This window comes from Mycteria americana, chromosome 4 (genome assembly GCF_035582795.1).
Source record: "Mycteria americana isolate JAX WOST 10 ecotype Jacksonville Zoo and Gardens chromosome 4, USCA_MyAme_1.0, whole genome shotgun sequence".
In the NCBI taxonomy this organism is placed as follows: Eukaryota; Metazoa; Chordata; class Aves; order Ciconiiformes; family Ciconiidae; genus Mycteria; species Mycteria americana.
This window is the reverse complement of record NC_134368.1, coordinates 11,559,311-11,586,729: the sequence shown is the minus strand read 5'-3', so window position 1 is coordinate 11,586,729 and position 27,419 is coordinate 11,559,311. Positions and strand designations below refer to the sequence as shown.

At 38.4% G+C, this 27,419-nt stretch overlaps 1 protein-coding gene across 6 annotated transcripts in view; it reads right to left on the bottom strand.

The window, feature by feature from the left end:
* RGS12 (regulator of G protein signaling 12) overlaps positions 1-27,419 on the bottom strand; it is a 98,986-nt gene that overhangs the window by 33,004 nt on the left and 38,563 nt on the right. For all 6 annotated transcript variants that reach the window (XM_075499646.1, XM_075499647.1, XM_075499648.1 and 3 more), the window contains 4 exons: positions 20,068-20,089; positions 11,843-12,012; positions 8,750-8,842; positions 7,420-7,563 (listed from right to left, as the gene is read on the bottom strand). In XM_075499646.1, coding sequence (XP_075355761.1) covers positions 7,420-7,563; positions 8,750-8,842; positions 11,843-12,012; positions 20,068-20,089 — 429 coding nt within the window. The remainder of the gene's footprint in view (positions 1-7,419; positions 7,564-8,749; positions 8,843-11,842; positions 12,013-20,067; positions 20,090-27,419) is intronic.

The following is a 27,419-nucleotide window of genomic DNA, read 5'->3' as shown; positions in this document are numbered from 1 at the left end:
CAGGCCTGCAGCAAATGTCTGAGGCTAATTTAGCCAAAGCTAAATTTATGAAAGTAAAGGAAGAAAAGTTATTTCTTAAATGCTAAACAATGTTTGAATTTCTTGTTCCATTTTTGCGAACCTATAGTTTTAAGTGAATTCATACTTTTACCTTTATGTCTTCTCCAGTGATTCACTTGATCTGAAAAAACAGTATGAATGCCGCCTTCTTCAGACATGACAAATTCCCTACAAGCAAGCACGGTATGTACCACCCAACTGGTTATGGCATTCCCAAGAGTCTACAGGGAAGTCCGTCACTAAGCCACCGTGGCCCAGTTGCAGATGGAAATAATTTTTCAGATTGTGCAGAGACAGCCTTCTCAACAACTGTTAGCCCAAAGCTTTTCTGGCAAAGAGCAAGATGCTGCAGTGTCACAGAAACCTAATTCAAACTGAATGCCGACTTCCACATTCTTGCCTTCCCCCCCATATGTTCCCATTCCCTCTTGGCTGCTACCTGTCATGTTTGTTGGGCCCTCTAACGAACTGTTTTCCACATGGTAAGCTATGGAAAAAATACTTTCGTAGGGTTATTTTTGCCACCTTAATGTGCTGAAACAGCTCAGCACAAAGACTAATGTGCCCTCAATGCAGTGTCAAAGAGACAATCCAATGTCAATGACTCTTCCCACTTGAAAAACTGCTCACAAAGGGGAATCTCTCTCTCATGCTATGAAAGATACAATCCTCTGACCACAGGTACACTTGCAAAATTCAAAGTCAACTAGTTTCAGAGCACATGTAGTCTTCAGGTCAAGGCTCAACAAACTATTCAGTGTACACAACGCACAGAGCTCAGAAACATCCCTTGCATTCTGTTGAACTCAAAGAATAACACTGTGGTGTATTGCCAAAACAGCACAAAATATGGAGGAGCAATTATCACAAGATATCAAAATGCCTCAATCTCACAGACTCATAGATGAGCTGCTGATACAAGGTTAGTTACTGGGGAAAAATGGTAAGCGCAGTCTGCACACACCAACACAGATGCAAAACCCAAACTAACTGAAAAATACAAAATACTTCACTTGTCCTTGAGGTTTTCAAGGAAGTGAAAAGTATAGAGGTTACACTCAACAAATCACAATATTTTAAGCTAAATGCAATTTGTGCCCCCAAAATATAAGACACTATTTTACAATGCAGCTAACCTTAAATACCTTAAATTTAATACAGTTTCAGGATGAAAAACAAAGCTTTTCAGAGTTGTCTCATATCACAGAATCTAGCACCAAAAGCAGATTAAATTGTTATTCCATGCTAGGTAGTTCTCTGCAGTATTTTCCTTTATTCTTCCTAAGAGACACAAAGAGAGTTACTGCAGAGATGAAGTCTGCAGATTAAATATACTTAATACAGCAAAAACGTTCCAACCTTTTAACTTTACTGGACAGAGTGATGACAGCTTAACTACCTTTTCTTGAGCTGATCATCATCTGCCCTACTACATTACTAGCCCACACTACATCCCCCAATTTCCTACATTTAGCATTATTATCATATTAATTTACACATGTTAATGACTTCTGCTTATTGGAAAAATCTAGCAGATGCTATTTCTTGTTCTTACAAATGAGAAAGAGAAATATGGCTTATAAAAGCATAATTTGAACTTTACAAGTAAACAAGGGTAGAAAAAATTACATACATTTATGCAACTCTCCATGAAGTAAATATTTTATTCTTGTTTTAGTATCTTCAAGTGACCTACACTGTCTTGCACCTAGAAACACTCAAAATACTTGTTCTTATTGTATTATAAGAAACAGTGAAACCCTAACTAGAGATTTTCGCAACATCCACACTGCCATATTGCAACACCTCTAACAACAGGCTCAAGGGCAAATTTGTCAGGCCATGGACAAAAAGCAACTTCCAGCAGCACTCCCAACAGGCAGTGCTTGAGAGCTAATGGTTTCAGCAGTGCTTTCCAAGGCACTTTCCCACACACACTTCTGCAACTCCACTGCAGCCTTACAGCAACACTCCCTATTCCCCAGCATCATATAACACTTGTCGGATGACCACCACAGATCAGCACCCTTGCACTCTTATGCTCAGTGCTGAAATCTAAAAAATCTCGTGAAAGACCACAAACGCAGAGCCTTTGTATTATTAATATGGTGTCACCACCGTGAGCTGAACTTTGAAAGTCTGCGGGTGTGTTGTGCTAACTACACACACCTACAGTTCACAGAATCATATAGGTTGGAAAAGACCTTTAAGATCATCGAGTCCAACCGTAAGCCTAACACTACCAAGACCACCACTACACCATGTCCCTAAGCACCTCATCCAAACGTCCTTTAAATACCTCCAGGGATGGCGACTCAACCACTTCCCTGGGCAGCCTGTTCCAATGCTTGATAACCCTTTCTGTGAAGAAAAATTTCCTAATATCCAGTCTAAACCTCCCCTGGCGCAACTTGAGGCCATTTCCTCTTGTCCTATCACTTGTTACCTGGGAGAAGAGACCGACCCCCACCTCACTACAACCTCCTTTCAGGTAGTTGTAGAGAGCAATAAGGTCTCCCCTCAGCCTCCTTTTCTCCAGGCTAAACAATCCCAGCTCCCTCAGCCGCTCCTCATCAGACTTGTGCTCCAGACCCTTCACCAGCTTCGTTGCCCTTCTCTGTATGCGCTCCAGTACCTCAATATCCCTCTTGTAGTGGGGGGCCCAAAACTGAACACAGGATTCGAGGTGCGGCCTCACCAGGGCCGAGTACAGGGGCACGATCACTTCCCTACTCCTGCTGGCCACACTATTTTTGATACAAGCCAGGATGCCATTGGCTTTCTTGGCCGCCTGGGCACACTGCTGGCTCATATTCAGGCGGCTGTCAACCAACACCCCCAGGTCCTTCTCTGCCAGGCAGCTTTCCAGCCACTCTTCCCCAAGCCTGTAGCGTTGCATGGGGTTGCTGTGGCCCAAGTGCAGGACCTGGCACTTGGCCTTGTTAAACCTCATACAATTGACCTCGGCCCATCGATCCAGCCTGTCCAGGTCCCTCTGCAGAGCCTTCCTACCCTCCAGCAGATCAACACTCCCACACAACTTGGTGTCGTCTACAAACTTACTGAGAGTACACTCGATCCCTTCGTCCAGATCATTGATAAAGATGTTAAACAGAACTGGCCCCAACACAGAGCCCTGGGGAACACCGCTTGTGACCGGCCACCAACTGGAGTAAACTCCATTCACCACCACTCTTTGGGCCTGGCCATCCAGCCAGTTCCTTACCCAGCGAAGAGTACACCCGTCCAAGCCATGAACAGCCAGTTTCTCCAGGAGAATGCTGTGGGAAACCGTGTCAAAGGCTTTACTGAAGTCTAGATAGACAACATCCACAGCCTTTCCCTCATCCACTAGGCGGGTCACCTTGTCATAGAAGGAGATCAGGTTGGTCAAGCAGGACCTGCCTTTCCTGAACCCATGCTGGCTGGGCTTGATCCCTTGGTTATTCTCTACCTGCCGTGTGATAGCACTCAGGATGATCTGCTCCATCAGCTTCCCCGGCACCGAGGTCAGGCTGACAGGCCTGTAGTCCCCCGGGTCCTCCTTCCGGCCCTTCTTGAAGATGGGCGTCACATTCACTAATCTCCAGTCAGGAGGGACCTCCCCAGTTAGCCAGGACTGCTGGTAAATGATGGAAAGGGGCTTGGTGAGCACATCTGCCAGTTCCTTCAGTACTCTCGGGTGGATCTCATCAGGCCCCGTAGACTTGTGAGTGTCTAAGTGGTGCAGCAGGTCACTAACCATTTCCCCCTGGATTACGGGGGCTCCATTCTGGTCCCCGTCCCTATCTTCCAACTCCAGGGGCTGGGTACCCAGAGAACAATTGGCCCTGCTATTAAAGACTGAGGTAAAGAAGGCATTAAGTACCTCAGCCTTTTCCTCGTCCTTGGTCACTGTGTTCCCTCCCCCATCTACTAGGGGCTGGAGATTCTCCTTAGTTCTCCTTTTGCTGCTAATGTATTTGAAGAAGTGTTTTTTGTTGTCTTTTACAGCAGCAGCCAGATTGAGCCCTAGCTCAGCTTTGGCCTTTCTAATTTTCTCCCTGCACAGCCTCGCTACACCTTTGTAGTCCTCTTGAGTTGCCCACCCCTTCTTCCAGAGGTCGTAGACTCTCTTTCTCCTGAGTTCGAGCCAGAGCTCTCTAGTCAGCCAGGCCAGTCTTCTTCCCCGCCGGCTCGTCTTTCAGCACCTGGGGACAGCCCGCTCTTGTGCTTTTAGGACTTCCTCCTTAAAGAATGTCCAGCCTTCCTGGACTCCTTTGCCCATAAGGGCTGCCTCCCAGGGGACTCTCTCGACCAGTTTCCCAAACAGGCCGAAGTCCGCCCTCTGGAAGTCTAAGGTGGCAGTTTTGCTGACCCCCCTCGCCGCTTCACCACGTATCAAAAACTCTATCATTTCGTGATCTGCTCGTGAACAACAGGTCCAGCGGGGCACCTTCCCTAGTTGGCTCGCTCACCAGCTGTGTCAGGAAGTTATCTGCCACACGCTGTAGGAACCTCTTAGACTGTTTTCTCTCTACTGTATTGTATTTCCAGCAGACATCCGGCAGGTTGAAGTTCCCCAGAAGAACAAGGGCTAGCGATCATGAGGCTTCTCCCAGCTGCTTATAGAATAGTTCATCTGTCTCCTCATCCTGGTTGGGTGATCTGTAACAGACTCCCACCACAATATCTGCCTCGTTGGCCTTCCTCCTGATTCTCACCCATAGACACTCCACCCTATCATCACCGTCATCGAGCTCTAAACTATCCAGACACTCCCTGACGTACAGGGCTACCCCACCACCTCTCCTGCCTCGCCTATCCCTCCTGAAGAGTTTATAGCCATCCATCGCCGCACTCCAGTTGTGCGAGTCATCCCACCATGTTTCCGTGATGGCCACCATATCATAGTTTTCCTGATGTACAATGGCTTCCAACTCCTCCTACTTGTTACCCATGCTGCGTGCATTGGCGTAGAGGCACTTCAGCTGGGCTGTCATCCATGTCTCCTTCATAGAAGAACACCCCTTGCATGCTTTGAGGCGCTTCACTGGCGTTTCCCTCTTGGCTCCTGTTGCCTCAGTATCCCCTAGCTCAACTCCGTTCAACTTCAGCTGTGCCCCAGCGTACCCCGCACATCTCGGGGACACAGGCCGAGTGCCCTCGCTGGCACCCGCTCCCTCTAACCGTGGCACGTCGTCCCTCAGCTTCTCTCGGGCAAGCCTGATATTATCCCCCTCCCCCTTCGAGTCTAGTTTAAAGCTCTGTCGATGAGCCCTGCAAGTTCCTGAGCAAAGATTCTCTTTCCCCTTTGAGAAAGATGAATCCCATCAGATGCCAGCAAACCCGGTGCTGTGTAGGCCATCCCGTTGTCAAAAAAACCAAATCCGTGGCGATGACACCAGCCATGGAGCCATGCGTTAATAGATTGGGCGTCTCTGTTCCTTCTTGTGTCGCTGCCCACAACTGGAAGGAGAGAGGAGAAAATAACCTGCACTCCAGAGTCCCTTACTAGCCGTCCCAAGGCTCTGAAGTCTCTTTTGATGGCCCTACGACTTCGTGTTGCGGCCTCATCGCCCCCCACATGGAAGAGCAGTAGGGGGTAATAGTCCGAGGGCCATACCAGGCTAGGGAGTACCCTCGTGACATCCTTCATGCGGGCCCCAGGGAGGCAGCAGACTTCCCTAAGAGGAGGGTCCATCCGGCATATCGGACCCTCGGTTCCCTTCAGAAGGGAGTCCCCCACAACTATAACCCGTCTTCTCTTCCCTGTGGAGGTGGCGTTAAGATGAGAGGTACGTTCTTCTGACCTGGGCGACACCTCTGGTGTAGATAGACTGTCGTCCCCATCCTCCATTGACTGGCCTGCCACCTCCAGGGCCTCATACCTGTTGTGCAGAGGCACCTGGGGGGGGTGAGTTCTGTGTTCCCGAGGTCATACCACCCACCAGGACCACAAAAGCAATCCACTGCAGAACCACCATTTAGTGAAACCAAGATATTAAGGGCTATCAAGGCAGTTGATTACCCAGCACCAACCTCAGCCAGGCAACACACCATTAGCACCTCAACTGGCACACCTAGGTCCAAGGACACTTACTTTGGCAGAAGTAACTCTCATCCTGCTTCACCTAATTTTTCAGTGGGAGAAACAGGCCTGATTGAGGGATGTGACAGGAGAACTACAGAAGCATTGACAATTTGAGATAAACAGGTTAGGTCCAGACAGGCCACGTGGCTGGGATTAGACCCACAGCAGCACTTCACATCAGCATTTTTACCCACCGTATGAGCCTTCCAACCTAAGGACATTTTCAAAGAAGGAAGAAAACCTGCATCAGCCCAGCCACCAGACTCAGAACAACATCTACTCCACCAAACAACTGGGAGAGGATGAAGAGGAATTCAGGCATGGGCTCCACAAAGCCAAGATGAGGAATGCATGAAAAAATGTCTGGGAAGATAGTGGCTGGTAATTCCCACAGAAGCCTCAGGCCTTGGTAGGTGCATGGAGGGTAGCTGTGATGCTAGAAGCTACCAGACCAGCAGTTAGACCTACCTTTCTACCTCCACTTCGCAGATGGAGGAAGATACTATAACCCGCCTGCTCAGATTGCCCCAAAACCATGTGATCTGAGGTTGCACGAAGACTAAGATTGTAACGTGCTTCATTTATGCAGTTAAAGCTATAACCTTGGTTTCCAAACAACATGATCTCAAAATTATTTCTACTAATAAATTGTTAGGGTGGGAGAGTTACCAAAGAGATTACTTAGGAGAAAAAAGAAGAAACTTAAATTCTACAGAAAATGTAAAGTGTATCCTGTTGTTACATAACTGTTCTGTTCTGAGCATCAATAATTATTTAAAATACGTCCACTTCAGAGGTCTTCAGACACCAACAGTTTTAACAAGCTCTTTGTCTGACAGTTCTATTAAAGCATGAGGGAAGGACTCCTTTAATACAACAGACATATTTTACAAACCACTTTAACCAAAATTAGACACTATTTGTGTACACAGTTGTCCACTAAAGAAAAAAAATGGGCAACCATACGCAAACACCATATGCAATGGTGTTGCAACACATGGAATTATTTACTTGTACTGAACCTTCATTTCAATAATAGTATTTTTCAAATTATTTTTTAGTTAAAGGAAATTTTCTACACATATGCAAATGTACAGAAAAAAGTCAAGCAGCCTTCCACTATACAGGCTTTTTCTATTCTGCTAACAGAACCTATATGATCTTGACTTCAATGTCTTTTTGTACACAGTAAAAATACATGTGAAACTACTTTTATAGATTTTAAAGTACTTCAGAGGAAAAGATAACAGACATAAATATAGAGCAGTTATGTTTTCTATGGTTACCTGAAGTTGCTGTTCCTTGAACATATCTGGATGAGGAGAATTGAGGATATCATCTGCCAACTGTGCCTGGCTATCAATATTAACTGGGGTTGTAGCTTTGCTACACAAGAACTTACTGAAGATCTCCCGAGCTCTGTAAGAAAGCTACAGAAAAGAAATGCTAAATGTATGTTTGCTTTAAAACCATATTTTTAGACAGGCATTTCTTACACTGATATATTCTACCCAAAATGCAGGCATTCCAGTTTCCTTAATACCTAAGCATTTTTCATGTAACAGCTTTTGTTAGTTTTAGACATATAAATAGGGTTTTTCCTTTAAAATTACAAATATTCATCAAATATTTCTTAAGCAGTAAAAGTTGCCATCAAAATAAAAATTAAAATAAGCAAACTATGAAAATAATAGAAGTGAAGCACATCAAACGCTGTCTTACAAAGGAGGATAGATTTTTTAGATTTGAGACCTTTCACATAACAGTTACTATTTAAATAAATCCTCTAAGCTTCAATTTCTAGGAGTTAGAAAAAGGTAAGTATATATATGAATATTTATGGTCAAAACCATTCATGCTCTATTTTTAACTTGTTTACTTTGAAACACCCACATTCTGAAAATGATGGAAAAAAAAACAAATTGAGCTCAGAGGCCTTAAGGGTGGTGTTCAGAAAATACATTGTTCAAAGACAGAAGAAAGTAGGGAAAAAACCTCAGTGGTCCACAAAAGAGCAAAGAAGGACTTGCAAGATGAAACCATTTCCACAGTGTAAACCTGACTAGATTTGGCTGTGGTGTCAACAGAAGTGTTGCCGCCTGCACAAAATTCAAAATTCACCAAAACTGCCTGACCAACACAGGACTGTCTCAAAAGGACAAGATGCAGATTCTCATAATTTGTGAACAAACATGACTACACTTACAGCAACAGATATATCTAAGTTAGTTATAACCACATTACCTTGACTAGGGGAGGCAGTCTAGCTGAAAGAGCACAACAGAGGCTAATTTTTGCCTCTCCTTGACATGTTAAATTAACTTGCTCTGCACTCCCTTACACTGGGCTACTGCAGCTAGCCTTTTTTCAACATCCAGTATACCTTAGCTCATTTTTACAGAGCTACCTCTGCACTTCACTGCAGTCTAAATATATCCAATGTCTTAAACTTAGGACAGTACTCTCAGGGGATTGAGAAAATTAGACTGAGGCTCCAACCCTATTTTAGTGAAGTCACAGTACAAAGACCAAGCACAGCTCCAATAATTTCAATAATCTTGAAGAAGTAACAATTTTTAGTAAACACCACCATATTGAAATACAACATTGACTTACCTCTTTTTTATCATGTGCAGGTACATGGTTAAAATATTCACAGGCCTGCCAAAATAAAATATTTTCTTCACTAAATTCTTTCCGTAGAAATTCCTAGGGGAAAAATAAACAACTAAATAAATGTCTCTTAAAGAAAAGAAGTTACTTGCCACTTCAAACAACATATTTATAATGCTTGATAGCATATTAAAGTTTGCATAATGGTGACATTTCAGTCTCACACTCCAGTTTTCTTCTGAAGTAAAAATCAATGCGTGTCCAATATATGCCTAGCGCTTCTCTTCTTTCTGTTTTCTTTTTAAACGTATACAATTGAAAAGGATCCATCAAGTTACAATCAAATCATTTGCATATACAAAGACAAAGTTTGAAACTTCATGTTAAGTAGTGTATAAACTAGTGAATAAACTTTTAATAAAAATTTAAATAATTTATAACTACATTTAAAAATTACACTGCAAACCAGCTGTCTTTAATTGCAGTTCTACTAGTATAATAGAGTAGATGTTTATTGAGCAGTGCCCGTAATCAATTCTGTATTCATTACAGCATCTTCCTGCATCACATGGCAACTACAAAAAATCATTTATCACTGCTTGCTGATGTGGTTACGTGGGTTCTCATTGGAAAATGCATTCTTAGAGAAAAAAAAAAATCTCCCAGTACCACACACAATAATCAGGACATTTATATTATAGCATTCAACACTCCAAATGAAGACTGGGACCCCATTCAGTTGGGAAATTGTACAACCAAAAACTGTCCTCAATTAAAATCTGTATAATTCAACATTCTCTCAGCATATGTTTCTTGAAAGCATTTTAACTGGGGCGGGAGAGTGGGGGGAGATATTAAAAAAAATTAACTTGGTCTTCTCAAAAAATTATCTAGGCATTCATGTAACTGGAACAATGCCTGTTTACACTTTAAAGCTTTAGGTATCAGTGTTTAATTGGAAATTTTATTTTAAGTCAGCCCACAAGCCACAACCTTCACTCAAGTGTCACAATGGTATCACTCAAGCTTCCTTAACATACAAGGCAGTCTCAGAAAGCAGTGTAAGAGGAACCTTCACAGAAATACTTAAAACTTAACTTTATTTGTGCTTTTAAGATTTATATAGAGTTTAGAGAGTCCCACTGGAAGAAAGCAATTGAGATAAACTACAATACAGGGAGTCTAAATCCACTAGCAATCTCTTAATTTAAACTAAAAGTTCTTCATATACCTAACCTGAGACACCAAATGTTAAAAGACAATCCAGAGAGTAGTCAGGGAACATTTCTGCATTTTACATGTAATTACAGATTAAAAGAGAATCAAATTAGTGAGCAGGAACTGGAACCCAACTGCCTACTTCCCCGCTCAGTGTCTTCACTATGAATCTATAGGCAATCTCCTGCTTGCTTTCTTTCTGGCCACGTGATTTGGGCACAGCTGGCCACGCAACAATTCAGCTTCATCAGGAAGACTGAGCGGTGCCCCAGTTGGAACATTATGTAGCCTTGCAGTTGTCACACATGGCTGGGAAGCTGGAGATGTTGGTCTGAACCACTTGAGGAGGGAACTTGCAATCAGGTGTCTCACTTCCTGGATGACTGCTCTAATCAGCAGACTATTATGCAAAATGTGAGTATTTGCAAAACATGCAAAATCTCTTCTTCTTAGAGAGTAATTCCTGCTCTCTGACAAAGCTGTCCTCAGGAAAGGCCTATGCATGCTGAATCCCAAAAGCACCAAGATGCTTACTATGCAATCGTAAATTAAATGCTGATGCTCCAGTGTTCTTGAATACTCGCAGAAATCTGTATCTTTTGGCTAGTTACAGGTGATTCCCTTCTCAGTCCGTGGGCTTTCCGAGCCTCCCTTTGAAGGAATGTTAACCTATCATTTGAAAAGGCATTTTTTTTTAGGCACCATGTGACTCTGCTTTATGTCAGATGCCAAGGCTTACACTCTTACGTGTACGTAAGTTTACTGGTGGCTTAAAAGTAATGAGAAAAGACAACTACACTTTCAGTAGCACACTCCCAAACTATATCATTTTTCAGGTGGATTCTAGCATCAGATCAAAATTGTATTTTTTCTTTCAGTCTGAGAAGTCGTCTCAGTATCTAAGCAGAAACGCTAATAACTCTTAGGCTACTCTACTAAGAAAAATGGAAAGACAGGGAACATAACATCCAGGATATATTATTTTGCTTTCACCTTCTTTGTTTCCTCAAACAGGTGTTCACTGTTAACATGTTTTTCTGGGTTGCCACACCATTTAATATAGAAGTCTGCTTATTAATCATCTGATATTTTAATGTACTTTTGTATCAGGTAAAGGAGTCCAATAATCTACATCTCTTATACCATAGGTTTCTTTATGTCCTGTTTGTGAAAATTATTTGGGCAGCACAAAATGTCCTTGTGATTCAGAATCAGCAACAGACTTTCAGTGCAACAATGCAAAAGTGTATAAACCTCTATTTCCTTACATGTAAAACAGATGATACTACTGACAACTTCATAAATGTGCTGTGAAGAAGCTTAATGTATGCTTTGCAAATACTCAGCACTACTCCTGCAAGCTGCAGCTTTAACCAGTGCTGTTAGCTACCTTAACTACTTCCAAAAAGTATTTCTAAAAACCTTTTGCAGGAAGATAGGCAACTGTATCATTGAAAAGATGTTCTACATGGCTTCTAACTTATCAGTAGGCAAACATGAATAGATTACCAATTCTCAGGAAACTACTGAAACTATTGCCTCTTTCTTTTTAAAAGGCTACAGATACAAATGTAACCAGATGTAATTGTTTTATAAAATGGGGAAGCTTTTTAAAAGTTCGGATACAAAGCAAAGTATAGCCTCCATTTTTATCTGAAACTTTTGCTATCCAGAAATGCATGGCAATATGCGTATTACTATGAACTCTTATTCAACTACGAAGCAGTTTAAACTTAGAAAGATGCTCAGATAACAACTGTGGAACAACGAACCCCTATCTCTTGCCCTTTGTAAGGATCCTGCCAAGAAAGAAAAAAAGAATACAGAAAAATTACTGCAGCAATTTTGAAAGGCCTCTTACCGTCCCTCAAAGCTTACCGAAAAATATTTAACACCAACAGGATCCTGAAGAAGACGCTCAAATGAAACTGCCCAGCTTGCAACTCTTCTTTCTCGAAGTCGTCGGCAGCTCTGTACACTGGGAAGACTAGCATTGCTACTGAGGCTATTTTCACTGATGCAGTCTTTTAAATCAGTACTATTCAGCTCTGTTAAAAAAGAATGAACAAATTTGTCAATAAAATATTATTCACTTCTACTCTTCAGCATTGTTTACTTGATTTATCACACCTCCTGCTCAAGTTGAAAGTAGCGCAGACTTCAAAATATCCCTTGCCATTTTTATTAGGAGCAGCTGCCTAGATAAAGCAACCCCAAACATCTCTCAATTTTCTTCTGTTCCACTGCAAAGAAAATTAAATTAATGTCTTAACAGCAATCCCCTACCCAAAACAAAAGGGCAAGCACAAAAGGAAATCTCTTTTCTTGCGTCACAAAATAAATATTTTGGACAAAATTTTCTGCTCGCATTCCTCACCTCATGGACTGCAATCCTTCGTAAGATTATCCAAGGAAAGTAGACCTTTAAGAACCCACCGTTCACCAGAAAGTGAGAAGAAACCTATTAGGTGATAGGAGATAGCAAAATCTCAAACACTCTTAAATCAGCAGACAGGGACTATGTGAAGTTTTTAATGGAAATGAGAGATTCCCATTAAATGCTGAAAATTTAGGAAAGAAGTCAAATGAGAAAAAGAACATCAAGGAAAAAGAGCTAGTAATGGATGCCTTCCTCATCCACGGAAAGTAGAGGTATTAAACCACAGGTCCTAAATTTATCAGAGTTTCTGACAAAAACAGGGATCCGTTACTCCCTTCCAGACTCAAGCCAACATAGTGCAATAATCTGGGGACCCCAAGTTGATAAATGATCGGATTCTTTAGATCTCAGGAAAACAGAAATTTCTTTTTTGTTCTGAAAGACAAATTAACAAGAACCCGTAGAGAATTCAGGAAAATGCAACCTTTTGTAGCAGCGTGACAGTAATAATTTCAAGTATTGACCCAGATCATCTTTATCACATATCACATAAACAGACCATGAACAATAAATTCCTAAAGAAGTGACCGCTTGTTCACAGAAGTGTAAAGGTGAAAGAAATGGCTGCTCTAAGTAAAAGCGGGAACTGTATACAACAGGGTCCTATTCACAAACCTGTCATTTATTTCTTGTATGCCCTTTTACAAATCACCACTCTCTTCATCTCCATTTACACAAATGTAAACTTGGCATAGTAGTACTCGCAGATACCCACTTCACAGAGGTGATCTCAAGTTTAATCAGTTGTGAAGACACAACCGAATAAAGCCCTGAGCTACCTGGTCTGATCTCATAACAGACCCTACTTTGAGCAGGACGTTGCACTAGAGAGATGTCAAACTGAATGATTCTGTGATGAAGGGATTAAAAAAAAAAAAAAAGCATACATTCAGTTCTTTGAAAAATTAGCAGTAATAGACGTGAGAAAATAATATCCTCAAATAAAATAGGCGATATCTTCAATAATTCTATGCCAAATGGAAAAGCAAATATACAGCTCATTATAAATGTAAACTGATTGAGAAAACTGAATTCACAACCAGTAAGAAATGGCCTATTCTTCACAGAGACATTTTTATTTTTTATTATTTTCCGCAGTTAATCACCTGGACTAACTAAAGCAAGGAGTAATTTCACCAAAATTACTACTTTGTAAGATCTCCCAAGTTCTCCTTTTATGTTATATATATTTCAAAGTACTTTGCATTTCCAAATTCTATGTTACAAAACATTACTGTTCCTCCTTGGAAGTATGAACTTTGAAAAAGAAGGACCATTCAAAGATAGTTATGAACATAGGAAAAAGTTATAGTTATAAAGATAAGAAAAATTAAAGAAAAAATAGTTCTAAAACTTCATTTTTAAATGTATTCTGTAGCTTAGAAATATTTACTAAGATGTAACAGTTAACTACAGCAAATTTCTGTAAGCAAAGCTATTGTTTAAGACAAAAAATAAGACAAAGACAGAGAATTAGATTAGGGAGGAATGAAAATGTAACTTTATATTTTCAACAAGGATAATATCTAAGGACTATAACAACACATCAGGTATACAAATATTTTTCTTTGCCTAAACGTCATATTAATCAAAGCTAATCAAAAACACTCAGCAAATAATGCCAAATTTTTAAATAAGAAATATTTATTCACTTTTTCCTTTAAGACATATGAAAGCACATAACCAAGTCAACCGTTAGCTTCATTAGAGAATACCTGTCACCACAGTGAAACTATTGTGAAAGAAGTTAATGTGAATCTAAAGAGAATTGTATCTAAATTTATTATCTGAAGTATTTTGCTTTAACACTGCAGGTGGATATGTTTTATTTTACAGTCCAGGATATAAATAGACACCCACTTCTTGATATATCTGGAACAGTTTCAGATACTGCCTCACTCCTAGAGGGTTCAATCCCCAGTGCTCTCCAGTGATGAATACTGAAAATTTCCTAGTTCCTGTCAGGCAAAATCAGAAAGGTAAACTCATCCCACATACCAAACCGTTTAAACCTACTTGGCTGTCAGAGGGAAATTAGGGAGTAGCCACATGAAGTGCTCAACTCTAAATCCACAAGTCACAGCGCCTTAGGACTCAGAAGGGATTGCACAGTCATTAGCAGGTCAGCTTCACCTTCCTCCCTCCAAGTGACGGCTGTTCAACTTCCCTATGGCAGGCAGGATGGCCAAACTGCAATTACAGTCTCTGAGTGTTTACACCAGTGGGTGCCTGCTAACTACCTTTAATTGCTAGCAGCTGCTCACTCTCTCCAGCTTGTCAAAGTTACTTACATTTGCTCTAAACTACCCTGGGTTCTCATTCCTCTGATATGCTGCCAACTCTGGAGGTCCCATGAACACAAATGAACCAAAAGAAGCCTGCATTTTCAACAGCTTTGAGAGCTACTGGCACAGGTCCTCCAAAGTGTTAAAGCAGCATTAAGGGATTACTCACTCACAGTAAACTGTCTCTGTTCTGGTGGATTTTATTTAGCTAATTCAGATTTTTTCAGAAAGAACTATTTGAATTCATATTTAACCCTGACACTGCTTTATTTTCCCTTAAAACAAAAATGCAGTTTGCTTTAAAAATCTGTACAGATTTCTGCTGGGGTACCGGTCATCCTGAAAACAACACAGAACAAGGTTGTTTCCCAGAAAAGACTTGGTTATTCTAGTTTCTTTTACTGCATATATCAACAGTCACAATTAAAACAGTGACAACCTAGTGCAGGTATACCATTTAGAATCAGAGAAAACGAAAGGTCAGATGGGACGAAAAAAACCCCGCCAACTATAATACTAGTACACAATTTATCCAAATCACACTTAAATGAAGACTGTATAAGCTATAACTCCTGCTCCACTACCCCTTGCAGAGGAACGTTTCCAACGTAAGACTCCAGTGTCAGGTTTCCCGACTCTCACAACTCATGCATTCCGAGGCACACACAGCACACTTTGGAAAGCAGGAATGGAGAAACTTTCCAACAAAGTCACTTATTTCATCTAATGATCACTCTGTGATGATGATCATTAGAGGAAACATAGAGCCCTGATTCCCACCCTCAAACATTCTAACCGCAAGAATGTTGTGCAAAGTGGCTTCCTCCTTCTTGTTAAGTGTTTAAAAAAGGAAGATTAGCTCTTGGGAATCCCAGGATGCCAAAAGAGTTTACTGTGAAAACCCCAAGTCAGGTGCACAGAAGACTTAGCAGTGTTGCGAAGTTTCCTAACGCCTGCCTGCCTTTTTCATTACTGTGTGGAAGCACCAACTCATCTTGAATCACCTGTAAAAGGAAGCTCCTTACTCAAGCATCCCAAATCCCAGGGACCTAAATTTATTTCTGTTCTGTTCAAGGACCACCGTACCTAGCGAGGAAGCACCACTTTCTGTGCAAACTCATTCAGTTTCATTTATTACCTTCTTCAAACAGACAATTGACACAGAATGTTTCCTAAAACTCCACAGAAAAAAAATCTTTTACACCTTTGATGTTTACACATTCTGTGGAGGTTCTTGGTTTTGTTTTACAAAACAAGCATTATGTAACAAAATGCAGGCGTTTAATCTGCTAAAATCTTGAAAGTATACAGGAAAAGATGGTTCTGAAAGTTTTGATTTAAATAATATAAAGCAGTAGGTCTGAATACAATTAATTAAGGATGGTTTTGTATGCATTTGTTCAGAAAATCCATATATATTTTTCAACCTATGAATACTTTTTATTATGGTGAGAAGCTACACGTATTCCTTGCAATCATTGAAATGCATAAATTCATATAATAAAGATATTCCAGTTAATCACTAAGTACGTTACCTGGATAAAGCTGGTAAGAACCACTGTGGTGCCACTTAATCAAATACTTCAAGCCATTCACTGAAAGCCATCCTCCTGAATCCATACCAAGTTCAGCTGTAACGTCCCGGAACCCATTGGGTGCAGATTAGTCTTACTGTACAGCACATCGTTCCTCTGCAACTTTGGGATAAGGGAAGCTAACGCATTTCCCCTCAGCAATTCCTGGTAGCCTCTAACACCATTCTAAACAAATTGATTCTTTACCCTCATGGCTTCAAGCAGAGGAAAGCAATAGTATACTTAACACAAAGCATTATAAAAATGCTACATAAATAATTTAAAGAAAAGACCTTTTGCCACTGCTGCTAAAGGAACTTGAATTATTTATGTTACAGTGGAACACAGCTACAGCAAGCATGCACCACCAATGTAACTGACAAATAAGTCACATACTTGTTGGAGGAAATAATCCATCTGTATTTATATGTAAAAAGTGTAAACAGTGTTTTATTTTGGACTTCACTGCGGATTTTTTGCTCTACCTTCTTTAGTTACTTTTTTACATACAGTTTTACATTATTTATTATTGTAAACAACAGATCCCTTTCAAAAAAGTCTTTAAGAACCCTTTTCCTTATGAAAATTCTTTCCAGGTGATGAGCACTAAAACCAAAAATCAGCTGAAACTACAGCAAAGTAGTATCTTAGGAAAAACACATGCATATAGTACCTGTTATGCTTAAGTATTTGGAAATAATAGACTTCAAGCCTTATGGAACTGATCTCTGTAGAGAATAGCAGGTAAGAACTGACTTGGACATTCTCAATAGCTCAGATTCCTCACCACCTGTCTGTCTGGGAGATGAATGATGATGTACTTCTATTAGATGTCCTTTGACCTTAAGGTTTTCCCTTTGTAAAGTGCCATCTAAGGTAGCAATAGCCGAAGTCAGACATTAACTGGAAACTGTTGATCATCCCTGTGATGATTTAGCTGGCACAGTGCTCAAAACATCAGCCACAGCCTGCATGCTGTGTATGCACTCTCGCTATTCCTACAGTCAGCAGAAATGGACAGTTTCCAAGATGGGAAGTAGGAGAAATCTGCTAATTACAGGTCGTTGTAGTAACATAAAATGGTTTCTGCTATTCCTAGAGCATAGGTGCTGCAGATTAATTGATCTATAGCAGTTATTTGCATCTAAGCATTATTACAGTTTGCATTCTGATTGTCTGCAGTTCATTAAACAAATCAATTACAGTTAAGAGTTGCTACTGGTCGGCATCTCTGGAAACAACGCTAATTCCAGTACCTGTATCTCTTACATGTCACCTATCTTGCAAAGCCCAAGTGCACAGTTTTGGCTGATGAGAACATCCCAGCCTTGCACAAGCTGAGTTACCACGTAAAATAAATGCAACAAGGGGTAGATGGTTTCCAGCACCTGGCTCTAATGTAATAAAAGCCATATGACAATGAGGCTTCATTGACCTTGGAAAGAAAATGTACAGAGAGCTGTCATGCCTCCTATTATACTGAAGGGATGTATATAAACACATAATAATTACTTTTTACACATAAATTTCCCTTCCCAGACTAAAGCTTAAGAACAGTATTTATAGTACCTAGTTATAGGTACAAACACTAATATTAAGATTTAGTCTAGGAACGGAAGTATGCACTGCTATACTAATGGTTACACTAGTGAAAATTTCTCTAATCTAGACATGCCCTAAGACGTGTAAATATGTGGATCTATTAATGAATTAGTGAGATTAGAGAAGATTGGAAAAATTTCAGTGCTGTGACATATTCAATAAAAGTGAAAGCCTGAAAATGTAATTCAGACATGAATCAGAGCTTTTTACTCAATGCAGCTCTAAATTAAATGAACTAGGATTTTATTTCATTTCACTTTTTCTGGTTACAGTCTCTCTGGTTCTTATTTTTCCAATCCACTTTCTAGGTATTTAAGCATTGATTCAATATTACTCAGTATAGTTCAACTACTGCTTTTTACATAAATTACACACCCTGCCTTAAGTAGCATTTAACAATGAAGAGAGAGTCCATGTTAAATCTTCAGCACTAGCTGTAAAAATAGGTCATACAACTCAGCAGAAAAAAATGCATATAACTTATTGTTTGTTCTTTCACCTCTGCAACCTACATGGCCCTTAGATTTCATAACTTCACAAAACTGTATAGAATTAATTGTGAAAACACAATTACCTACAGGATTGGAATGAAATACAAAAGTCATATTGGAAGAACTGAAAATAAGTCAGATCTTTAAAATAAATTTTCAGCTGGAAGCATAAAAAGCTTGAAATGACTATCATATGAGTACTATCACAGGGATCTCCAAGTCTGGATAGGCAACAGAAGTAAAATATTTTTCATTAACATGGAAAAAGAACCCTCATGGAGACAATGGTACATTCCATTTTAGCTAAAAAAGATCAATCTTTTGCCCCTTAGCACCTGGAACTTAATTCAGCTACATACACAAACAAGAAAGTCTGTGCTTTGTCTTGATTTTTATATCAAACATGTAACATCTGGGGGAAAAAATACATATATTTCCCACAAAAACATAGGCTACATTTTAGAAATAGAAGGCAGAATAGACATAATTATATTCTGTTTCCTTCTTTTGTCACTTTACAGACAAGACATACAATATAGAGTCTATCTTCTCATCTGGACAGAAGTACTGTTACAGCAGCAGACTGTGTCAGCAATAGAGAAGGAAAATATCTGACAAAGTCAACCAGATATTGGAAAACAGCTCTGTCAAAAGGACCAAAACGGTAATGTTTCTCTACTACTGAACTACTAAACTAAAACTACTAAACTAGTAAAATGTAATTTTAGTTTTGCAAGGAATCAGAAATTAGTGACGATGGAGTTTTGTGAACAGCATTGCTAATTTTGCGTTTACATTTGCATTTAATAGAAAAAATTATCCTTACCATTCAAAATCATTCTCCAATTTCACTGCACTAGTTAGAGCACTAGTTAGAGCAACACAGTTTGTCCCCTTTTTATTTAATTAAATTGTCTTGTACTGTTGTCAAAGAATAGCAAACATAGTAGTATGTAGGTAAGTGAGTTTCTCTGCAGGACCAAGTGAACCAACTCCTGCCAAGCAAGGCAAGTGAGAAAAGCCATCTCTTGTATACCCTAAACTATACAAATTCCTTTATTCCATTAAGGAAGCATACTTAAACTGTTTCAATTAACTTCAAAGGTTCAGAGAAATTATCTTCTAATGTTTAGCAAAGAGTGGACATCCTTATCAAAACAAACAAGCTTGGGTGACATAAAGAGGAGTTTACTTAGAAGTACTCCAGGACTGCAAAAGCTCCACGCTGGGATTTTACAAATATCAAATTACTTACCCCCTTCTCAAAATGCATCACACTGTAAAGAAATTTTAACCTCAACAAATGCACCAACACAGCTTACAACTTAGGAGCTAGAGCATATCTCTTCAAAAGCAAACAGGGTATGTAAAGGACAGTAAAACAGAACAAGATTTTATCTACCATCCAATTATACAAAAGTCTACCAGCTCTGCCTCTTTATTTTTATGAATGAAGAAGCCTAGTTATAATAAAAACGTGCATATATAGAGAGATGTGCCACAAAAAAAATTAGGCAAATGAATCAGTGAAAGTATGTGAACATAATCCTGCAATATCTTCACTGGCACAGTTCCCAAAGAAGTCACAGAGTTCTGCACCACTCTGGACTCACATCTTGCAATACATCACCTTATTTACCACATATTATGTTGCTTAATGTGGAAAATTGATTCCTTTTAATTATAAAAGTAAAAACAAGCTTCAGCTTACCTCCATCAGAAACAGTTGCTGACTGCAATAAGAAAGAGAAAAATAAGTGTTACTTAAGTTTCATGGTAAGTATTAGAAATCTCTGAGCTTCACATAATATTTGAAGTGTTAGCTACTTTTATCATCTTATTAACAACAGATAACATGAGAGAGGAAAATCTAAAGAACCCAGTTGTTACTTTCTCACAGGTGTTTCATCCCCACCATGAAATTCACCCTAGGCCTTTTAACCACTGTCCTGGAACTTGATCCCACTAGTATTTACTGGATGAAGTACTTCCCGTCGTGAGCAGCTACAATGCTTCCAACAGTCCTGCTTAGGTGAATAGCATCAATCGGTTGGTATATGTGAGAAAGCAGATACCTTAAAACTGACCTGCAGTCTTAAAATGAAAATAACACCTCATATACTTTATTTTTCTGCACTATCTGGAGATGTGTGGAATCAAAATTAAATGTGGTATTTTGTCAGTCAGATGACTGAAAACTTCCCCTGCCAGTCACTTCTGACTTCCACAGAGCCAAAAGAATGTTAAGAGTGTTTCCAATACGCTACATAAGAACTCCTCACCATCTCTACTAGTATTTTACATCAAATTTTCAAGGACAATTAGTCTTCTAGTGAAATGTTGAAGTTTATATCCTTATCTACTGTAACCTTCTCACCTTTGATCACAAATTACCTCAAGGCAGCTATCATTTCTGTAAAACCATGTAGGTGACCATTTCCCAAACATGTACTTCAGTGCTTGCACCCTGACACTCAGCCAAGTGAAAGACTGGAAGGACAGCTGATTTTTAGATTTAAGTTTGTACTGATTTTTAATGGCTATTAAAAATTATTATTATTTTAGTTTGGGGAATCTTTTCTCGGTCATTTAAAGTGTCCTTGAATCTTTAAGTAACTTTCTAAACAGTTAAAAAGAAACTCTCTTATTTGGTACTGCTCTTTAAAAAGCTAGGAAAGAATGCCCTATAATATCTACAATTTCTTCAATAACAAAAACACACAGAAGAAAAAACCATACATATATACACAACTCAAGAAAAAACCTGTCTCTCCAAGGTTTGTCTGTATTTTCCAGCCTTGGCCCTCTCCCCTTCAAAATCCACAAAAACCTTTAGTAATCCCTAAAAGAATAATATCTTCTCCTTTCTTCCTCTTTTCTGTTTCACTGCAGGATCTCATACTGCTGTTAACACTATCTGAAGAACATCACTTGTTATAAACTGTTGTGGCCTCACCATTCACATCAGCAGCAGAGGATCTGATCTAGTTTTTAATACAAGTATTCTGGAACTTTCAAAGTCTAAACTAGTCTCTATTGACATCATTCCTCTGGTGCTAGTTCAGATAAACACAAATACATCTTTCATGGAAAAGATCAAAAAAATGATGGCACTTCTTGTTTAACTACACAAAAATAAATGTTTCTGAATCTGTGAAGCATAATAATATAATCAAAAGCGTATCCAGGCCTCACTTTTTTTAATAGCACTTTTTCAGGTATCCAAAAAGCACTTCTGTTTTGGGTACAGTTCTTCAGTGAGGCTTAGGACATCTTTTTTACTTGTATTTTGCACGTAAGTCTAGCAAGCATATTATGCATTCAGAAGCCGTAACTTAAGTCATGGCTGTAATTTAGAAAATTTAATTTACATTACTGAAATCTGTTTTATAATTATGATTGCTTCTAATTTCTTATTCACATACTGTACAGAACAGCTGATGAATAAACAATTTCAATGTCATTTCTCAAAGAATGAAGAAAAGGATGACTCAAAGTAAAGTAATAGTACCAGTTTACACGAGACAGAAAAAAAATAAAAACACTTTCAAAATATATACATATTAGGAATGGTCACTTACTTTGGCAGCTTGCCTGAATCTAGATTCAAACACCTAGTACAATTCTCCTTCATGTTTTTGAAAGGTATCAAGTAAAATGAATAGGATTCTCATGGTAGTAAAAAGAATATTTACACTACTTTTTTCAAAAACTGGGAAGTTAACAATTGTAAAATATCATTTTAAAGGAAAAATGGTGTGATTTCATAGAAAAGCTCAAACATTACAGTAATAGTACCACTTAATTAAGTTCTATGGGCAATGAGATATAGTTTTACCTCAATCCATTTAGCATAAGTTAATGCAGTGAGCTTTCTACACACCATGGGTTGGTTTTGTGCGTTTACTTTAAATGCTTTGGCTAATGCATGTTACATTACATGTATCAACATCTTAAAATCTCTCCAAGCAAGGCTTTAGTAATTATGTTTAAACATTAAAAAAAAAAAAAAATAGTATCCATAAGAACAACAGAATTTCTTATCTAAGTATCAACCACCTATTTTTGTGCTATTAAGATATTTTAAATTTCCCTTTGGTTTTGATATATTACAACTATATGGTATTTTTTTTACATTACAGGGTCACTAAAACTACCCAGCATGTTCCAAGCATTATTAGTTTACTTCTGTAGATCACAGAATAAAATTTATTTTAAGAACATTTCTTTAAATTCATCTCTGTAACTGAACTAAATCCACTTAATTCAACAAAACCAACTAGAAACTAAAGCTTGTAAATAGTGTGTAAGAATTCACAGTAATGTGTTCAAAACATGTTTGTGAGTACTTAGAAATCTTAATATAAACCTGTCAGAAATTGCATGCAGTTCACTTTTAGACAAAGCAGTTGCTCTTCTAAACTGTTCAGCTAAAACTTGTCTAGATTTGTCCAAAGGTATAAGTTGCAAGACCAGATTTTTTTAAATACTATTATGATCTCATTTTAAAAATTCACTATATGTTGGGGGCTGTTTTTCATTCTTCAGCACTCATGCTTACCACCACTAGAGGCTCTTCAGGACAAAATTTGATCTACTATACATATAAAGTTTGATTATTTGATGAAATTTAACACTTACCACATACTTATTAAGAACTACCTATTAAAAAATGTATGTATTAAAAAATATCTGTAGTCATTTCTGAAAAGATGAGGAAGGGTAGGGTATGACCCCGTGCCCGTGCCAGTTAGGGCTAATGTGAAGATTGAAAAAAAAAGTATTTAAGTATTTCATTCCAAATGACAGGACATATATGTATTAATTTTGTGAATGTACATATGAACTATCACCCAGAGATAAAATCTAATTGCATTCAACCCTCAAATCTTTCACAACCAGATAAGAACTGAAATTAGTTCTTCAAACTACCCTGACTTCCAAATTGGTTTAGGAAGAAGCCCACGGTGTATGCCAGGAGTCTGATGATAACAAATTACCAAAATTTAAAAAATAAATCTAGTTTAGGAAAACTAAAATGTCTTCCAGTATATCTCTTCATGGGAATTCTGCTTGCTCATCTAGCTGGACTAGCAGCTGAGGTATACAGACACTCTCTCTTCCTTAGACTTCAGGGCAAGATCTTGATCCCTGTGATCCAAGTGAGGAGCTCAGTGCCAGGGACAGCAAGCTGAACAGTGGCTTCCCAGTTATCATACACCACAAAAGATGTTCTAAGTCTCTGTAAATTGGCAAATGCTTCAGCATATATTAGATAGCATAAAGTTCTGATTAAGAGAAAACATGTAAAATTTCTCTTTGTATCTCTTTGCTAGGTGGAAAAACCAGAAGGGCCCATGAGTTTTTTGATGTCATGTTCAGGATCTGCTTGCAACAAATCTAGAAGAGTATTAGCTTATAATAATTAACAGGGAGAAAACTACTTTGTGAGTACATAATTTTTTTTTTCCAGAATAGAAATAGACAACATAGTATCTTGCACCAACAACAGGGTAAAAAGGGAGAGAGGGCATAAAGGAGAGTAATTCCTAAGGTTGAAACAGCCTATATCTTTTAGCTTTCATGGTCTATAACCTGCTAGATGTGTGCACCACTGCATGAAACTAGTCTGATGACATCTTTCAGTTGACAGAAACTTACCCAGAAAATCCACTTAGTTCCATTTTACATGGATCAGGTCCCAGGAAACTAAGTACTGTTAAAGTCTGCCGTAATACCATGATGCAGAAAACCCAAAAATACCCTACCCATATCCCAGACATTACACTGAGCAAATAAATCCATGTGTACAGACTACCCACAGAATACAAAAATGCCCTTTTTCTCCACCTCAAGATTTGTCATTCAAGGTAAAGTCATGCTCAAGTCCTTGAGTAGAACAAAAGGAAAGGTAGCGATACCAGGAGGGGTGACACATACTAGGAAATGCCAGGCCTCAGCAATAAAATGGAGCAACTTGAAATCATCTGTGCTAATAGAATGTGAGTGAGTGCCTTCCTGAGTCAAAAAAAACCATATCTATTTCCAACTCCTGAGATGTGGAGGGATAAAACCTATAAGGAGAACGAAGACTTATTCCTCTCTCCTACCCTAACAGTGACAAAATCACAGACTAAACAGAAAAATCTATTTCTTTCCTAGGCATCCAGAAAGATTCAGAGAAAAAGGGATTAAAAATGACCTCTCTCTGTGTCTTTTCTAAAGTACACTTTCTTCCAATATAGGCATTGACTTTTTGCTGCATCCAAAGAATTCTCTGACTGCTGCCTTCAGAATCTGTTAGACTTACCTAGTACAATATCATACTACTCACTATTTTACAAAAGCCCCTCTAATTAAGCCTTTCAGCTTGGAATAGCGTACCTAGCTCCACCAACCTTCTAAACTGATTTTCTCATATGATTTCCATATACAAAATAAGTTTGGGAAACTTGTCGTGTTCTTTAAGACATGAAGCACTGAAGATTTACAGACTGAATACAAACAGTCAACTTTCAAACATTCTGTCACTTAGCTCAGGGAAAGCCTATCACTCAGTCGACTGTCTGCTTGCATCTAGCTTTGTTCAAACTCCTTATTAAATCACCTGAAGCAACTTCTCCTTTTGCCAAGGTATGAATTATGAGCAGGTCCCTAGATCTTCAGTCACATTACTCCAGGACTTACATTACATACATATATTTTTATCCTTTTAAATACATTACAGCATTAACATTGTACAAATGCCATGAACTCCAATGATCTCTGGGAGGGAGATCATGTCTCAAAATATGGTATACACTGTTCTAACATTTCAAATAAAAAATAAAGCTATATTACTTATAAGTTATTGCTAGGTTTTCCTTCTAATAAATAATCTCAAATGTACTTCTCACCTAAACATTAGAGTAATAATATAGTATTTTCATCCTCATTTCAAAATATTATTGCAATTAATTTCATTATTTAAAATTCTATGAGAAGGATGCTCCTTCAGAATGCCACTTAAAGGAGAACTATTACATAATTTGTCTTTTCAATTCTCTACCACCAAAGAAGTGCATTTATAATAGTTAATACAAAAGAATTACAGATGTAAGAATTCCCAAGGAAAAAAAATACAGTACCACTACTGTACAATAATTTTACTGAATACATTCTTCTCTGAAGTTAAATATTTTTATCAAATATTTGAATCTATAAAACTAACATAGGAACAGTAAATGATGTGACATTTGGAATTCCTTTAAGAAATAAATGTTCAACTTTTTACCCCAAACAAAACCAATCATATCACATATAAACACAGTGCCTTAAATGCCAGATCCATCCCTAAAATTATTTTGATAAAGATACATACAAAATATATAGAGTTTTACCTAAAGATATAATACTGATATAATTGAACAGAAAGCATATACAAAATACATTGCACAGAATTAAAAAATAGGCATAGATTATAAACATACTAATTTTTTAGCTTTACACATATTGGGCACAGTTCATAAATACATCTCAAAATCTGAATGTTAGTTGGTACAATAAGATTCCTTTTACTCTCCTCTGATAATAAAACCCAATGCTTGCATTTACAAAGGAATTTTAATTCAAATACTTTAAAGTAAAAAAGCTTAAAGGCTAAGCAAAAAGCATTCTGAAGCTGATAACATTCTTCTCTAATTTCTTGACAATAACAATAGCCTCTTCTAATTTCTCACTGCAACAATGCCTTGCCTTAGCTAAATATAATTCATATCACTTACCCGCTCTTCGTAAGAAACAGCAGTTATTTTTCCTAACAGCACTCTTCCTAAATTCATCTTCACTTAATATAGAAAAAGCATTTCCTTAATACACCAGCTTCTCAAAGATTAAACTAAAAAATTCAACCCTGTTCCATGCCTGTACATGCCAGTAAAGTTTAAAGGCATTTCGTATGAAGTTCTATTTTACTCCCTTTATGTTACCCATAGCAACAGGCCAATGCAGGAAGCTGTGGTTCGTCAAGGATTCAGATTAGATCTCAATTATCTCTCACCAGAAAAGCTAGATCATTTTATATAAATCATACTGATTGTATTTTAAAATGTTTCCTATAACAAATCAGGAAAATAAAATGACGTTGAATTGTGTGATAGTCCTCTATTCAATAAAACAGATTTCCAAGACAGTTTTCAGAAAAACAATAGTTAATCATCCTAACATTAGTTATAGAAACATTTACATAGTAAACCACTATTTTCAGAGGTTTACATAATGCAAGCCAGAATAAAGTAGGACCTCAAACGGTCTATTCTGCTTAACTTTTCAGTGGTTAACACTATAAATTGCATGTAAAAATGCACACTACAAGGAAACTTGGCATATTTGGTTAAACCTAGAAGCAGCCCGTTGTCACTAAAGACAAAATTCTCCTTTCAGAAACCAACTGATATTCTGCCCTTCCTTCCTCACTACCCGAGCCTGTGCTCAACTGATGCCAAGACAGTTCTGTGCACAGCGCCTGAGGAACAGAGAGCAAACAGGCTACTTGTAATGTAAGAGGGAAGTGCTATTAACTTGCCTGTGACAGCAGTGTCTTCAAGTGACTGTATATGGAAAGTATAGGATTTCGTGAAGTTTGCTGCTATTTACAAGTAAATAGCGATAGTACCTAAACCATTCATTGCTGTTATTTTTTTAGCAATCAGAATACAATTTTCTGCTAAAAATAAACACCAGAATTGCAAACTGGGAATGATTAGTGAGCATTTTTATGCTAGTGGGATGTCCTTAAAGCCAAGGTGGACTTACTAGTAGTAGTTTAGGAAAGAGGAGTCTTCTCCCTTGTTCAGTGCAGCATGTAGAATCCCCCACATCCATACAGTTCCTAGGTTGAGCCCCTAATATAAAAACAACCCTATGAAGAAGGCAAATATTACTCTGAAATTATATAGAGAGAAAATGAGGCAAAAAGAAGTTAAGAGCCTTTACTAACAATCTCAGGGTAATATTGGCTTGCAAAAGACAGTCCAAGTCTGCACATCTTCCCATTTTTGGATTTAGGATGAAGAGACTTGATTA